Source organism: Mastomys coucha, unplaced genomic scaffold (genome assembly GCF_008632895.1).
Source record: "Mastomys coucha isolate ucsf_1 unplaced genomic scaffold, UCSF_Mcou_1 pScaffold16, whole genome shotgun sequence".
Taxonomy (NCBI): domain Eukaryota; kingdom Metazoa; phylum Chordata; class Mammalia; order Rodentia; family Muridae; genus Mastomys; species Mastomys coucha.
In genome coordinates, this window is record NW_022196898.1 from 70434053 (window position 1) to 70449801 (window position 15749).

The window sequence follows — 15749 nt, forward strand, 5'->3', positions numbered from 1 at the left end:
AATTATATTGTGATCCGATTGGATGCAAAGGATTATCTTGATTTTTCTCTTTTTATTACTTATTGATACTTGATTTTTAATACTATGATATGATTGATTTTGGAGAAAGTTCCATATGCTGCCGAAAAATGTGTCTTTTCTATCTGTTGGGTGGAATAGTGTATCTATAAATATATATACATATATATAGTATATGTTAAGTCTAGTTGATTGGTAAGTAGTGTGCTTTAACTGAAAAGTTTTTTGTTTGCTATTAGTATGGAAGACTTCTAAAAATGAGAGTAGAGTTTCAAAGTCCCCCACTATTATTATTACAAGGCTTATATGTCCTTTTATGCCATATAATGTTGGTTTTATGAAATTAGAGCCTCCAGTGTTGGTGCATACTTGTTTAGGAATCTTGATAAAAATGATTCTCTATATTAATATAGTGTCCTATATTTTTTTAAATATTTATTTATTTTATGTATATGAGTACACTGTAGCTGTCTGCAGACACACCTGAAGAGGCCATCAGATTCCATTACAGATGGTTGTGAGCCACCATGTGGTTGCTGGGAATTAAACTCAGGACCTCTGGAAGAGCAGTCAGTGCTCTTAACCACTGAGCCATCTCTCCAGCCCCTATGTGTCCTATTTCATTTCTTCTAACTGGTTTTGATTTGACATTTGCTTTAAAGTAAGGATAGCCAAGCCTGCCTGTTTCTGTTTTCCATTTGCTTAGTAGTTTGTTCTCCATATTCTGATATATGCTTTTGGATATCTTTTTTCACTAATTGTGTTTCTTATTTAGACAATATATAGTTGGTTCTTGTTTTTTTTTTTTTAAATCCATTTCATTAGTCTGCATTTTTGAATTGTGCGTTTAAGCCGTTTATATTTAAAGTTATTGTAGAAAAGGGTTTGCTATTCTCTATGAATTTGCTAGGTGTTTTTCTGTTTTGCTGTGCCATTGATATTTCCTTTCTTCCTTCACTAGTCTTGAGGGTTTGCTGAGTATCTCTGTCAGAGTCTGTTTTGTCTCTGTGTTCCATGCATTCTTCTAAAGGAAGCTCTCTCTGCTTTTCCTCCCTGTAGAGTATGCTGTGAAGGATGTCCCTCAGTGCTGGCTTGACTGTCATGTACTGCCTTAGTTTGTGTCTGCAAATATCCCAATTTCACCATTAATTTTGAAAAATGACTTTGTTGGCTATAGCATTCTTGATTCAAAGTTATTTGCTTTCAGGACTTGAAATATTTAACTCCGTGCAATTCTAACTTTTATGGTTTCTGAAGATTCTGGGGTTGATTCTGATATTTTTCCTGCTCCTTTATGTGACTGATTTTCCTCTCAAGCTGACTTTAGGGTTATTTCTTCACTTTTATTTTTAGATCCTAACTATGATGTTTCCTCAAGAGTTTCTTCTATATTCATTGTGTTCGGAGTATAGCTCTTCTGTTTAGATGTCTATTTCCTTCTTTAAGTTTGCTGTTATTGTTTCATTATAAATAGTCTGTTTTTATCTAATTTTATCTTTCCTTCTTTGTCACTATGAATAATGAGATTTAGATGCCAGAATGTATCCCAGAAATCTTTAAATCATCAAGTTATGGTCCTTAATTTTATATGTACACATATACATTTATGTGTGTGTGAGTGTGTGTGTGAGTGTGAGTGTGTGTGTGTGAGTGTGTGTGCGTGTGTGTGAGTGTGTGTGTGAGTGTGCGTGTGTGTGTGTGAGTGTGTGTGTGAGTGTGAGTGTGTGTGTGAGTGTGTGTGCGTGTGTGTGAGTGTGTGTGAGTGTGTGTGTGAGTGTGCGTGTGTATTTGCCTTATTGTCTTGCCTTTGTCCTACATTCTTGAAATTCCTCTTTCTTCATAGTTTATTCTGCTAACGGTGCTGCCCGTTGCATTTTTTATTGGTTTGTTCATATCCTTCATTTCAAGTATTTATGTTTAGTTCTTTTTCAGTGCTTCAGTCTCTTTTCTGAAAATTTCTTTCATATTTGGACTTTTCACCTCAGTTTGCTGTTTTATTCACTTTGGAGACTGCCTTTGTTGAGGTCTTTTCTTAAATTTCATTAATTCGTCCGTCTGTTTGCTTGAATCTCCTATATGGTTATTAATTCTTTTTTGAAGCAAGACTAAATTCTTTCTCAGTTGTTTCAGCTCTCTCTGTGGTGTTGGATTCTCTAAAGGGGAGCTGGTCAGTTGGGGGTCAGTTGAGGGTCAGTTGGGGGTCAGTGGGCCATGAGTGGTCGTTGTAACATTTGCTTTGCTGTGTCTGCTCATCTCTTGGATTGAATTTGTCTTTCAGTTCTTATTCCCCTTGGGTAAGATTCTATGTGAATGTTTTGTTCTGTGTGGGGTATTTGCATAAACTACAGCTATGGGATTGGTGGAGCTTGGTGATGGGTGTCAGGTGGAGCCTCTGAGGTGATCCTGTGTTAGCTATGTGCCATAGCATCATGGGCACACTGAACCCCAAAGCCACCAGATGCAGTAAAACTTTGGTCACTCCTTTGATTTTGTGAGCTTCCTGGAGGCAGTTAGTCATTTAAGCCTTTCTAGTATGTGGGGGCTGTCATTTGAGTCACAGGCCCAAAGTAACCCCAGCCATGACAGAATAGTCTCTTGGTCCTTTGGGGACTACTGGAACCCCAATGTCAAAATCCCACACCCACAATGAACTCAGATACCACTAAAGCCACGCTCCTGTCTCTCGGGACCCTGAACACTCGGGAGCTGAAGCTCTGCCCTTGCATCAGTCCTGAAGGCCTTTGGAGCTAGAAGTTTGGTCACATGGTGCTCTCGGGTCCCAGAGGCCTTTTTTTCCTTTTAAACAAGTAAACTTATGCCTCTATGTTCTTTTTAAATGGAAATTTTGGCTCTGAGGTATTCCAATGAAAAGTTTTGATACTTCTACATATATTACAGTTGTGCTCAGGTTTTTAGTTTGTTTTCAAATTTTCCATTTAAAATGCATTATATGTATTAAGGTTGTATTAATTATTTATTTTAGATGTATGTATGTGTTTTTTGCCTGTATATCTTTATATCTATATCTATGTCTAATCTATGTGTACCATTTACATATAGACTAGCAGATCCCCTGGAACAGGAATCATAGGCAATTGTTAGCTTCCATATGGGTTCTGGGAATCTAATCTGGATCTTCTAGAAAAGCAGTCAGTATTCGTAACAAGAGAGCCATCTCTACAACCCCTTAAAGTGAATTATAATTCTTAAACAAAGCATCTTAACTGGGTAAATGCTACTTTGCCTACAGTACCTAACAGTTGTTCTAGCTATGTGCTAGAACACACGGTGTGGTCCAACTCACTCTTGTGTTCCTGTTGCCTGTGTTAGTGCCTGGCAGGTAGGAATTAATAATATTCATGTCATTAAAATTATGTTAGATACAATAGATAACTAGAATTTCTAGCATAAATATCAGATCTCAAACTGGTCAGATCTGTCAAGGAACGTGTAGTCAGGATCAGGTATGACATCTAGTGAGGAAGATAGGAAAAGGTTTTTTTGAGAAAAAAAAAATGCTTGGATGGGCCCTGGAAACTATCTAGGACTTGAGTGACATGGATGTGGGCCTGGTGAGATCCAGTAGTAGAGAAAATTGTGAAGGAAGGTGGGAGAGATGAGATTGTGGACTATAAGTATCAACGTCTGAGCAAGGAACTGTGGGTGCACAGCCAGAAAACTGCCCAACTCTTGATGAGGGATATATCATCGAGCCAGAACCAAAGGAGGAATTAAAGAAGTTTTGAAGGGCAATGAGAAAGTCTTAAATTGTGTTTCACAAGGATGCGTTGTCATCTTCCTAACTTCATAAAGCATCTTAGAAAGTCTAGAAGCTGGGAGGGCGGATAGATCTATTTTAACAGTCTACTAGCAAGTGGGTCTTCGAACCTTACTCCAAACTGACAGATCAGAAGAAGGGAGTGGAGATCCCAGCAACAGCAGGCTCTGCTGAGCTGGGCAGCTGGAAGCAGATGGCAGGGATGGAAGAGAGGAATCAGAAATGACTGGAGTTTTGGAAAGGGGTAGACGAATAATGATGCCTAGGAGTATCAGGGGCAGGGATGTGGTATGATAATCAGTTAGTTTAACTCCAAAGATACCCACCCCACCCTACACCCACACCCCATTCCCCACCTCACACCCCACACCCCATTCCTCACCCCACCCCACACTCCATTTCCCACCCAGTCCTCCACCCTCACCTCCCATCTCCATCCCACTCCACCCCACCCCAACCTTTTGTGTATAAACAACTCTTTTTGATTTTGAAAAAAATGTGTTCTTCACAACCTCTTTGAGCGCTGTGAGTAACATGACATGGTTGCTGACTCCAAGAACCAAGAACCACAATTCTTCTATCACTGCCAAATTTGCAGGTTCATTGTTTCCTGTTGCAGGTGACAGCTGGGTTTGTAGTTTTCAGTGGCATCATAATCTCCAAAACTATAGGACCATAAATACTCTTTAGCTTTGCCAAGAAATCTGTCACCTGTCCTGTGGTCTTGTGTGTCTCTGGCATGTCATTCGACTGTCTTTTATTTAATATACTTCCCACATTTAAAGTTTGACAGTATGTTTTTGCCTTGTAGTTAATAAGGCCTAAGGCTGGGGTCTAGGATAGCCAGTTCCTCTCATTTGCACGCATCCTAGGGCGAAGGCTCTTAGCTTTGGATTTCTCCTGCTCCTCACCACGATACCCTGCCTCAGTGTTTATGGTGGCCTTGCAGATCTTCACATCCCTTAATTCCACTGTGAGCGTGGAGTTCATCTATATTCCAATTCCCATTGGTATTAATGATGAAAGTCATTTATCTAATGAAAAATTCACCTCTCATCTTCAAGCATAACGGGATAGTAAAAATGCTGTCTCGGAGCCTTTTGTAAAAGCCCCCAGCTATGAACATAAGTTTGGATACTTCCTGAGTCTGACTCCTTTAACCACCCGCTAATAAAAATGACACCATCAGTGTGTTTGCTCCTTTAGGATATTTGGCTATGGAACACTCTAAAGGTTATGATGCGGCAGAAATCCAAGGAGTGACCATGAACTATAATAGTGCATGTGTTGACGCTGAGAACAATTCGTAATTTTTCACGGATACTTTAAGTCTGAGAAATTATCAACATTTGAGTTACTATTTACAAATTCAGCACAGACAATTATATAAAATAACACAAACTTGAAAATACAGTTAATACTGAAAAAAACCTAACACATTGCTGCATTTCCTCAGCTTAGCCCATTAATTCTGTTGGACTGTGACTAATACCAAAGAGAGGATTAGCTGGTGGGAGGTATTTAAACACTGATGTTGTCTTACGACTTTCTAGTTGGGGAAACTCTTCAGTGTGGCGTAATTATCAATATTAAAACATTTATCAATAAGAAGGTAAGGAAACACTAATATGTGTAAGATATTGACTTAATAAGGTATGTCATCATAATAACAAAATAGCCAGTACCTACACAAGACCTCCCTTGGATTTTTTTTTTTTTTTTTTTTTTTTTTTTTTTTTTTTTTTTTTTTTTTTTTTTTTTTTTTTTTTTTTTTTTTTTTTTTTTTTTTTTTATGTTGCAAGGTTTTATATTGTTAAACTCCCGGGGCCTCTCTCCTGGATTGACTCAAATGCAAACCTCAGGTTCTGCTTCTACATGCCAAACACACTATTCGGACCTTGATTTCTGTAAGAGTGTAGGTAGTGTTAACAAGGAGTCATGTCACCGTTTACACGGCTGGCATCACGTAACTGCCATAACTGCTTCCAGTCTTTGCTCCGCCCTTCCCTTCCCTTTCCCTCTTTTCCAGAGGAACAAATCAACTTCTCTCACTCTGTGGTCCTCAGTCTCTACTGAAAGACCCATCAAGTTCCTTTCCTAAAGGAGTATGAAGTCTCTCTGGTGGATTCCTAATGAGTCCAGTTATTTCCAAAATAAATATTAGAAAAGGAAAGAGCACCAGCAGATGCTTCAATTTAGATAATTCATGGGCCCTAGCGGTGTTAGTGTGCCTCCAGGGAGCACAGGCTGGGAACTGCGGGGTCTCTGTCTGGCCATAGTCAGGGCTCTAATTTTAGGTATTATCTTTAAAATTCCATTCTTGGAGAAAATGAGCCTTACTTGGCAATTCTTTTGTGCTTTTGTTTTTGTTTTCTGTCATTTGTATTTTGAATTCGCAGATCAGTATAAGATACGGTCCACACACTGTTTTTTTGACTCCCCACTTGTCTTTCCTGCTTCGCTTTATCATGTCCTCCCTTCTCCCCCCAATACCCCCCCATGTAAGTCACAGTACATGTATATATATTTAAATACATTGAAGACACTTTTACTAAATATTTCATTGTGGTTTAAAAATTTTTATTGTAGTGTATGTGTGTGTGTGTGTGTGTGTGTGTGTGTGTGTGTGTGTGCATCACACTTATGGAAATCAGGGAACAATTTGTGGGAGTCAGTTCTCTAACCATGTGAGCCCTAAGGATTGAACTCAAGTTTCCAGGCTTAGCAACAGGAACCTTTATCCACTGAGCCATCTTACCGGACCTTCATTTGTGATCTTCAGGAAGAACATTCCTCTACAGACAATAAATGATCAAATTTAGAAAACCTGACAGTTTTCTGTGATGCAGTGCTGTTATCTAATGTGTATAAAACATCTCACAATCCATGCTCAAAGGTTTTCATTTATCCTGTTAAATATCCCTTGTACAGTTATTTTTCTTTCCATTCAAAATGCAATTCTGGATCAAAATTTGCATAGAGTTGTCATGTCTCCTTCGAGACTAAAAGAGTTTATCACTATGTGTTTATGTCTTGATTTAGATGTTTCTGAAGAGTGCAGGACAGTTGTTTTTAGACTGTCTTTCTTGGATAGACTGAAGCTAGGCTCTTATGGCAAGAATACCCACAGATGTTTCATCTTGAGACCTTATTTAGTTTTCTAAACAACTGATTCTCAGTTCTCCAGTGTGAGGTGGAAGGTTTACACCACTCCTGTTTAATTCTAAACCTACATGGAGGCACACAATCTGCATGTTAAGGTGTCAGCCTCTCCAGGATACTCTGTGTCCCCACACCAGCCTCAAGTGGGATCCCAGGCAACCCACACTTCCTTCATATTGTCTCAGTAAGAGTCTTGTAACCTGGTCAGGTTTGGTCATTTGATCAGATGATCAACAGGACTCAGCAAGGCTTTATACCTTTTGTTAAAACTCAGCAACAGTCTGATGGGAACAGGGCCTGCGAAATGGGGGAAGGGAGAAAGCTCCCGACCCCTGTCTGGTGCTTGGCTACCCCAGCACAGATGTGAGGTTAGTCTAGACGTTCCATTTCCCTGAAACTCTGTGTTTGAGTTGCAGTTTTGGTGTGTAGACACAAAGTCTACTGCCTTGATTAAATGGTTGAGTTAAATCATCTTTATAAACTGAATTTGTAATTCTCACATTCATTAACAAAAGATACATTTTTATTCTCTACATTTGATTTAGTGTTACGTAAAATAATTCACTAATTGTTAATTTTTACTTCCTTAACCCATCACCATCAATATCTTTCTGCTTTCCTTAGATACAGTGAAGTCGAAAGATAAAAATGTCCAGATATGTGAAGCTAAAATAAGAACTATTTTACTAGGAACATTTAGCAAACACTTCCTGTGCATCTGAGTAAACCTAGTGCATATTTGCTGGAAAAAAAGAAGAAGAAGTATGTAGTGGTATTTGTTATGTAAAATATTTATACTAATTTATCTTTTCTTTTGAAGTTATCTTTAAAGCCAACTTCAGTGCTATCCTCTTTAAAAAACTGGCCTCATTTCTGACCCCATTTGATAGAATCTGGTGTAATTACCTACTTCATTCACAGCTTTGGCTTTGCATGGCTTTAGACCGATTTAAAGAAAAAATAGAAATGACCTTCAAAAGATGAGGGCTTTCTTGAGTGAATATTCTGTAGTCCTCAGGGAAATTGCAAATGCAGCTTTTTAGAGCAAGGAGACGGTTAGTAGGTGGAGGACAGAGCCACTTGGGTAGGACACTTTGAAGGGAGGGTTTCTATCCCAACCCGACCGTGCTTAGACCTGATTTTCTTTTCTAAGATATCAGTCCTAAAGAACAAGGCTTGCTTTGAGGATCACAGACCACAAATGACCACATCTGATAACGATAGTATCATTCGTTATGATTCTCCAAATTATTAATAACTACCAAGTATGAAGAATACAACAGTAGATGAAAGAGAGAGCTTTAAAAATACTTTCACACAGAAGGAATTGCAGAAACTAACTATGGAGCAGAGACTGAAGGAAGGACAAACTAGCCTGATACAGCTGTCTCCTGAAAGGCTCTGACAGTACCTGACTAATACAGAAGTAGCGGCTCACAGCCATCCATTGAACTGAGTACAGGGTCCCCAATGAAGGAGTTAGAGAAAGGACCAAAGGAGCTGAAGGGTTTGCAGTGCCTTAAGGACGAACAACGATATGAACTAACTAGTACCCTCAGAGCTCCCAGGGACTCAACTACCAACCAAGTAGTACACATGGTGGGATTGATAGCTCTGGCAGCATGTGTATAGTAGAGGATTGCAAAGTCGATCATCAATGGGAGGAGAGGCCCTTGGCCCTGTGAAGGTTCTGTGCCCCAGTGTAGGGGAATGCCAGGGCCAATAAGTGGGAGAGGGTGGGGTGGCAAGCATGGGGGGGCAACAGGGGTTTGTTCTTGTTGTGTTTTGGTTTTTTTGCTTGTTTTTTGTTTTGGAGGGGAAACTGGGAAAGGAGAAATCATATGACATGTAAAAAAAGAAAATAGCTAATAAAAAAAGAAAAAAAATACTTTCACAGAATTCATAACTCAGTTATAGTTCTTGCTAATCTCAGAAATGGCGGAAAACTGCCTTGTACCTTAATTTGACCCACATTTAGAACTTTGACACTTTTTCACATATCCTTTGTGATTCTTAGATCTGCATCCCCGAGCTTTAAAAAAAGAAAAGGAAAAGGGAAAGACGGGGCTAGAGAGATGGCCTGGCAACTGCTGCACATGCAGAGCGAGCACTGGGGTTTGTTTAGTTGCTATCACTCAGAGCAGAGAGTTCACAACTGCCCTAACTCCAGCTCTAGAGGATCTGGTGCCTTCTGGTCTCCGTGGGCGCCTGCTCTCATGTGCACACATGTGCACACACACACATGATTAAAAACAAGTTTTTAAGAGCAAAGAGTCTCCAGGAACAAACAAAATCCTTACCCACACCCAATAGAGAAGTGGCAGCACTTGGGAGAGCAGAGGGAGGAGGCATTTCTCCCCAACGAGAACCCTAAAGACTTCCCTTAGACTTGAAAACCAAATGAGGATCGGGGACCTTGATGGAGAAGAGGATTTTAAAATTAGCCGGTTTATGAAGCAGAGTTGAGGTTTAAGAAAGCTATTTGTAAGTGAGATTCAGTGTAAGAGTTAAGACAAATAGAGCCACTCAGAAGAAAGTAAGACATGCTCAAGAGTGTAGGCATGGATCATTCAAAAAAGGGTTGGGCTCACTTGTGTTTTAAACAGTCACACAGGATTGGGGTGGGTTTGAAGTTACTATCTTTACAGAGTTGCTAAGGAACCTCGATGAGGTCTCTGAGTGGGTCTTCCTGGGCAGCTTCGGGAGACAGCTGATAAGGTAAGAGTCTAATCTACAGGGATGAAGGAATATGTATCTTTAGTATAAAGTTAATAGATTTCATGTCCTGGGGAAAAGGGTTGAGGCCTTACCTAAAATCATATACATTCAGTCTAGGTCATCATTATTTAATTTAAGGTAGCTGTATATGAAATGAATGTTAATTCAATACCAGCAGCTTTTATGGAAAACATTTGTGCTAGAATTGGCTGGCAAGGGATTTTTAGCCAGACTGTAGGATGAGTCTCCTCTTCTTTTCCATTTCCCCATGGTTTCCATATCTTACTCTCCCGCCTTAGAAGGACAGGGTGGATGTGTAGAACAATCCTTACAAAAGACATTAAGTCATTTGTTGGGAAGGCTTTAGGACAGAGCTGCTTTTCTGGGAGTGACATAGCACCAGACAGAAAACAGATGGGGACAGACAATTTTTGTCATAGAGTCAAAGAGGCTATTTTTCCTCAACCATAAAACTCTCTAAATATTTTGTATGTCATTTATTTTTGAGTTATTGTTAAAATCTTGCTTTGGGTTTGGGGTGCTTAGCCTTCAGAAACACTGGAACCTCCAAAGTAGCCCTGAAACTCATCTCTGTCAGATGCCATGGGCTTACATGATTTAATGCCTTTCACAATGATAAAAGCATTACTCAATAGTAGCAAGGTAAGTCAAAGGTTAGATTTCTCTAATCTAATGGACGAGGAAAATCAAATCAATCTTTGTACAGGCCAACCAATAAATTGAATTTCTCTTTCCTTCCTAGGATCCCCGGTTCAATGCAGAAGTTGACCAAATTACAGGCTACAAGACACAAAGTATCCTTTGTATGCCAATTAAGAACCACAGGGAAGAGGTAAGCCAATTTTTCATTTTATATTAAAGGGCATTTAGAAATCTTTTTTTTACTCTCATATGTATGAACTAATACTATATTGACAAATTATTGTTTAATTTGAATATATAAATACTTCAGTATTCTGTTTGAGATTTTTTTTTCTGTTTGAGATTTTTTAACTGGAGTTACAATGTTGAATGGTAAATAGAGACTTTCCCATGATTATTGGGAAACATTGTGTACATTTCACTTCCTATCTCTCCTGTGCAGTTGGAGGGTCTTTTTCTATCTTATATATGTCATTATAGTATGATTTTTTTCACATTGTATGTTCTTGCCTAAATAATGCTTTTATCATAAATGGTCCTCAAGTTGCTATCATTATCAGTTGTTTTTTTTTTTTTGGATTTAGATTGCAATTTGGAAAACAGAAATTGTAGCAAGTTTCAATGACATAGGTTTAGATGTAAAATTTGAATAGGTAGGTGAAAATATTTTATATTTTACCTAGCTTTTGCTAGCACTCAGTTTCTTCTTTATTTTATACTTCTATGAAAAAGATAGTAAGTTGTCAATTAAACTAAATGTTTCAATTGCACATTCTCAAATCTGAATTCACATTACAATCACCCAGGGGATTCTGAAAGATCACCAGTTGGGTGAGTCATGGTTTTCCAGATAAAGAGAGTCAATAAGATGCTTATAGATACAGCTGAGATTTATTATGGGAGTTGGCCAATATAATTGAAGGTCATCATCCTCTTTCATTAACCCAGAGAACTATTTTAGTGGGCAGTGTAATTAAGGCTTGAAACCTTGAGGGCTGCTGAGTAAGATAAAATCCAAATGCCTTTGGTCCTAGAGTTCTGATGTATGGAGGTGAGTGATAGCTAGCACAGCTCCAAGAGAGAAGATAAAGAGCCTCTGCTTCTAGCTATCTGGTCTACCTAGATCCTGAGTGGATTGGACAGTGCCCATTCTCATTGGTGGATCGAGACTCTTCTACACGAGTCTGTTGATTCAGGTGCTATTCCTTCCTGAGACACTCTCAAAGATGTACTCAGACATGGTTATACTTGTTGCCTGGATTCACTAAAAGAGGAGAATATATAAAGTTAACCTATAACACCAGGTAAGCTGGAATTTCTGTATTAACTGTTTTTCTGGTGCTGCTATGATAAAACATCTTGACCAAAGACAACGTAAGGGAGAAGTTTCATAGTTTGTGTTACCAGAGGGAGAGTCAGTCTACAATGGTGAGAGAGGCCTGGCAGTTTTTCACCAGAGTAAGAAGGTGAGAGATTGTGTCTTCATACTCAATCACAAAGCAGAGAGAGTGGCCTGGAAGTGGGGCATAGCTATGATGTCCTAGTGATCATACTTAACCTCCTCGGATCCTGCACAAATAACACTACTGGGGGATGTTCAAAAACCCAAGCCCATGGGAGACATTTCTGGTTCTAACTACCAATAGGTCCTCAGAGATTCAAAGGCCGCTGTAGGTTTCTATAAACTCTGGGCCTGTCTTAATCACAACTGTGTAGCAGGGAATTTTTGCATGGGCACTGGAACAGCTTAGTATCAACCCATGCCTTTCCTGTGGTTTATTTTCATATTGAATTCATATCCAAGAAGGGTCTAAAGTCAACCAGACTGTCTTCATTTTAATAACATCCCTTCTTTTCCTCTTACAGACACATTTAACTTTTCAGTCTGTGGGCTGGGCCAGTTCTCCTATTCTCCTGAGACTTTTCAGGCCATGTACCCTTAGTCAGGCTGCACTACTCGTTAGGGTGTGTCTCCAGAATGAATTTGAGAAGCAACCATAGTACTGAGGTTTGTGTTTTTTGAGACCAAATTCTTTGTCATTCTACTGGAGGAATGTAATTGTGAATGTCAAGAAGACTCCTGGAGGTTTATGCATCTCATATTCCACAGCAACGAAGAGAAATAGATGGATATAGATCGGTTAACTTGGTGGCCTCAGTTAGAGAGACACCCCCTCTCCCAAGAGCTGTGTCAGGCCTCCCTTCGCCCATGCACTTCACTTTCTGAGGCAAGCCTCCTGCCTACTGTACTTTTTCTCCTGCCAGTGTCTGGTTCCCATCTTCCCCATTATTGCTTCCTAGAGGGCTTCTCATTTGGGGATATTGCAGGTTAAATTAAAGCCCACAGACCTGTGGTTATTCCTCGTTGTCAGGCCCTTAGAGTAGTTAAGTTTTAAATGGTAGGTTCTTTTTTAGGGTGTGCCTGGCCACTGCCCTCCGAGTCATCCGCAGAGGCCGAATGGACATTGCTGGCCTTCTCTGGTCCTGACCTTCTGCATGAGGAATCACTGTTTGACCAAAACCCACAGCTGGTTTGGGGTTTTTGAAGCTGTGGCTTGCCCTGAGGGCAGCACTGCCCGGCTCCACTCACCTTTGGGTTGAGGCTTCGGCTGTCTCCACTCCCAGGGAGGCTGGCTGGGGCTGTCTGACGTGGTTTGCTTCCTTTCTGTGGAGTTGCCAGTCTTTCCCTCTACATGTTTCTGTCATCACCCTTGTGAATTTCCAAAGCTCTTCTCTGTCTTTGGAACAATGTAAAAAAAAAAATGTGTTCGTGTTATTACTCTTCTCCTTTGTCACATCAGGCAGAGATAGCCTCTTGACTGCTAACTTACCGGAGGTCTCTCGGATTTTCTTAAATGAGAATTTCCAGGCGGGCCTGATGAGCCTTTTGGAATAATTGTAAAAGGTTGTTTGCCCTGAGCTTGGCTCTCATCTTATTGCTTCCTGTATGACTAATCGGGGTTAATCCTTTTGAACTTCACTTTCCTTCTCTGCAAAGCGGGGGTGATAAAAGAGACCCACTCTCAGAGCTGTATTCACACGGGCAGAAGGCTGGGCATGCTTTGCGACACTGTGGAAATGGCCAGTAAATACCATCTAGTGCTTTTGGAAACAACAAGGATGAGCAACAATAATGGGACTTGTAAGGAATGAGGGCCTGAGGTAGTCACTAGCCAGCTTGTAATCATAGGCTGGGCCCAATGATAGTGGCATAGCCTGGCATGGGTCCTTCTGTTTGTCACCCCTGAACCAACTGTCAACTTAAAAGAAACATGGCCTTCTAGTCTTTTCTTCCCATAATTGAGGCTGAGTGGATTTACCTCCTTTTTGTTTAAATCATTCCTATTAAGCTAGCTCCCATTCTAGTTACTTACCAGAGAACCTAAAAGAGCTATGACTGAGTTACTGTTTATCTCTTATTTATAAAATATTTTATATTTTTTAGTGACAGCAGATTTTTAAGGGAAATAGTCTAGGCAATTGTGCGGCTGGGGAAGTTTGGTGTTACACACTGAAGTCTGTGCTCTGACACAGGCCAGGGTACTCTGAAAGATCTTTAGAACTCACTAAAATGCTGAGTATTGCCTCCTATTACGCATTTACTTATTTATTTAATCTGTGTACACACATACACATATGGAGATCAGAAGGTAAGAGTTTTAAGAGTTTTTTTCACTCCTTCTACCACATGGGTCCTGGGAATTGAACTCATGTCTTTAGGGCTGGTGGCAAACACTTTTACTTGCTGAGCCATCTTGCCAGCCCAGCCTCTTATTCTTGTGAGATATTTTAAAAAATTAAAAATTTCAGGAGTTCCTTTCAATAATGTTATAATATTACACTGTAATCCATCGATGTAATGGATATAGCAGTGTCATTTTGGAAGCCGGCATCATGGCTATGCATACAGTATAGAGAGTAAAGTTTTATATTTCTCCCTCTTCTCTCTAGTCCTTCTAAAGATAGAGATTAATAGGGGGAAAAAGACTTGAAAAACTTCAGGAAGCTAAAATAGTCTATTTCAGAAAGGTCAAAGAGCTATTAGTCAGAGGCAAATGGATGGCCAAGGGACAAAAGTTAATCAAAGGAGAGAAGATCTGTCCAATTGTGCATGAGAGTGATTAAGCAGTGTGAAATAGGACTTGGGACACAATTGCCTCATGTGGAGAAGGCAGTTGCCATGTGTGATATTTCTGGAGTAAATACTGTGGGAATTGTTCTAGGGGGTCTGTCATTTTTATAATACTCTTGGAAGCACACATCTTATGTGCTCATAACAGACCAAGAAACTAAACTGGAACATTTAGGGGTCTTGGTCACATAACTAGGAACATCAAACCAAAAGCCACAAACACACCTTTGGACTGTGCAGTCACAATGCAGAGAAGAAATTACTGACATTCCACCATTGATGACAACTGCACTGTTTTTCTCTCTTAAATTTCTGCGACTTTGCATGGGAAGGGGCAGGAGGGGCCCTGATGTGGTGTTGTGGGCACAGCCAGGGGACTTGATGGTCTTCTGATGACCAGTCAATGTCAGGGTCTAAGTCACGTAACACAGAGATTCTTCCAAAGGATGAGACAAAGAAGGAAGGGGCAGAGAGACACTGTAAGCAGACTCCATAGGCAAGGTTTTACCAGGCATAGAAGAGTAACAAGAGGGTTCTTGCACTAAGCTGGGCCAATGTGCCCCAGAGAACAACCATGGTATGCCTACAAAGCAAACTGGATGAAAAAAAAATGCAAGTGTGCTTTTTGGACCTGCTATTAAGTTTCATTCAGACTTAATTCTGGATTTTTCAGGCAAAGGCACTTGAGACAGTTCTTATTTTAGTCACTTGCATTAGTTATTTATGTAAGCAGACAGAATTCTCTTATGTTTAGTAAAGGAGTACAGAGAATTCAGCTGTCACTGGACCAGATGGCCCATTTCTGAAACACTGCCCTTCCTCAAAGTATTGCTCCTTGTAACAGTACTAGAAACGACTGTTCCTTTGTATTTATAGGGATCAAACCTAGATACTAACTCTCATGCAGGGACTCATCACTTGGAGCTTCCTGCTGCTTCCTCTGTGGATCACCTAGGGAGCGGTGAGTAGGAGACAGAAGGCAGGATTTTACAGAGTAGTGCAGTGCTGAAGAGAGCATCTGCCAATTTCTAACTAGATTCCTGAGAGGTAAATACTTTGATGAATTAAGGCCATTTAACACATGCCCAAGTCATACAATAAGGCATGAAAAACTTGTCATTCAAACTACAATATGCATAAGTAAATGCTTTGTAGAGTTTAAGCTTTGTATGGCTTGTGTTTGACCATTTAAAAATATTTTCTCTAACACTGTCTTATTTGACAAGTAATGGTTGAATTGATATATATATATATATATATATATATATATATATATAT

At 39.8% G+C, this 15749-nt stretch overlaps 1 protein-coding gene across 2 annotated transcripts in view; it reads left to right on the forward strand.

Moving 5' to 3' along the window:
- The window catches only part of Pde5a (phosphodiesterase 5A), a 134654-nt gene that overhangs the window by 24946 nt on the left and 93959 nt on the right, over window positions 1-15749 (forward strand). For both annotated transcript variants that reach the window (XM_031375340.1, XM_031375341.1), the window contains exon 3: window positions 10440-10529. In XM_031375340.1, the coding sequence (XP_031231200.1) occupies window positions 10440-10529 (90 nt within the window). The remainder of the gene's footprint in view (window positions 1-10439; window positions 10530-15749) is intronic.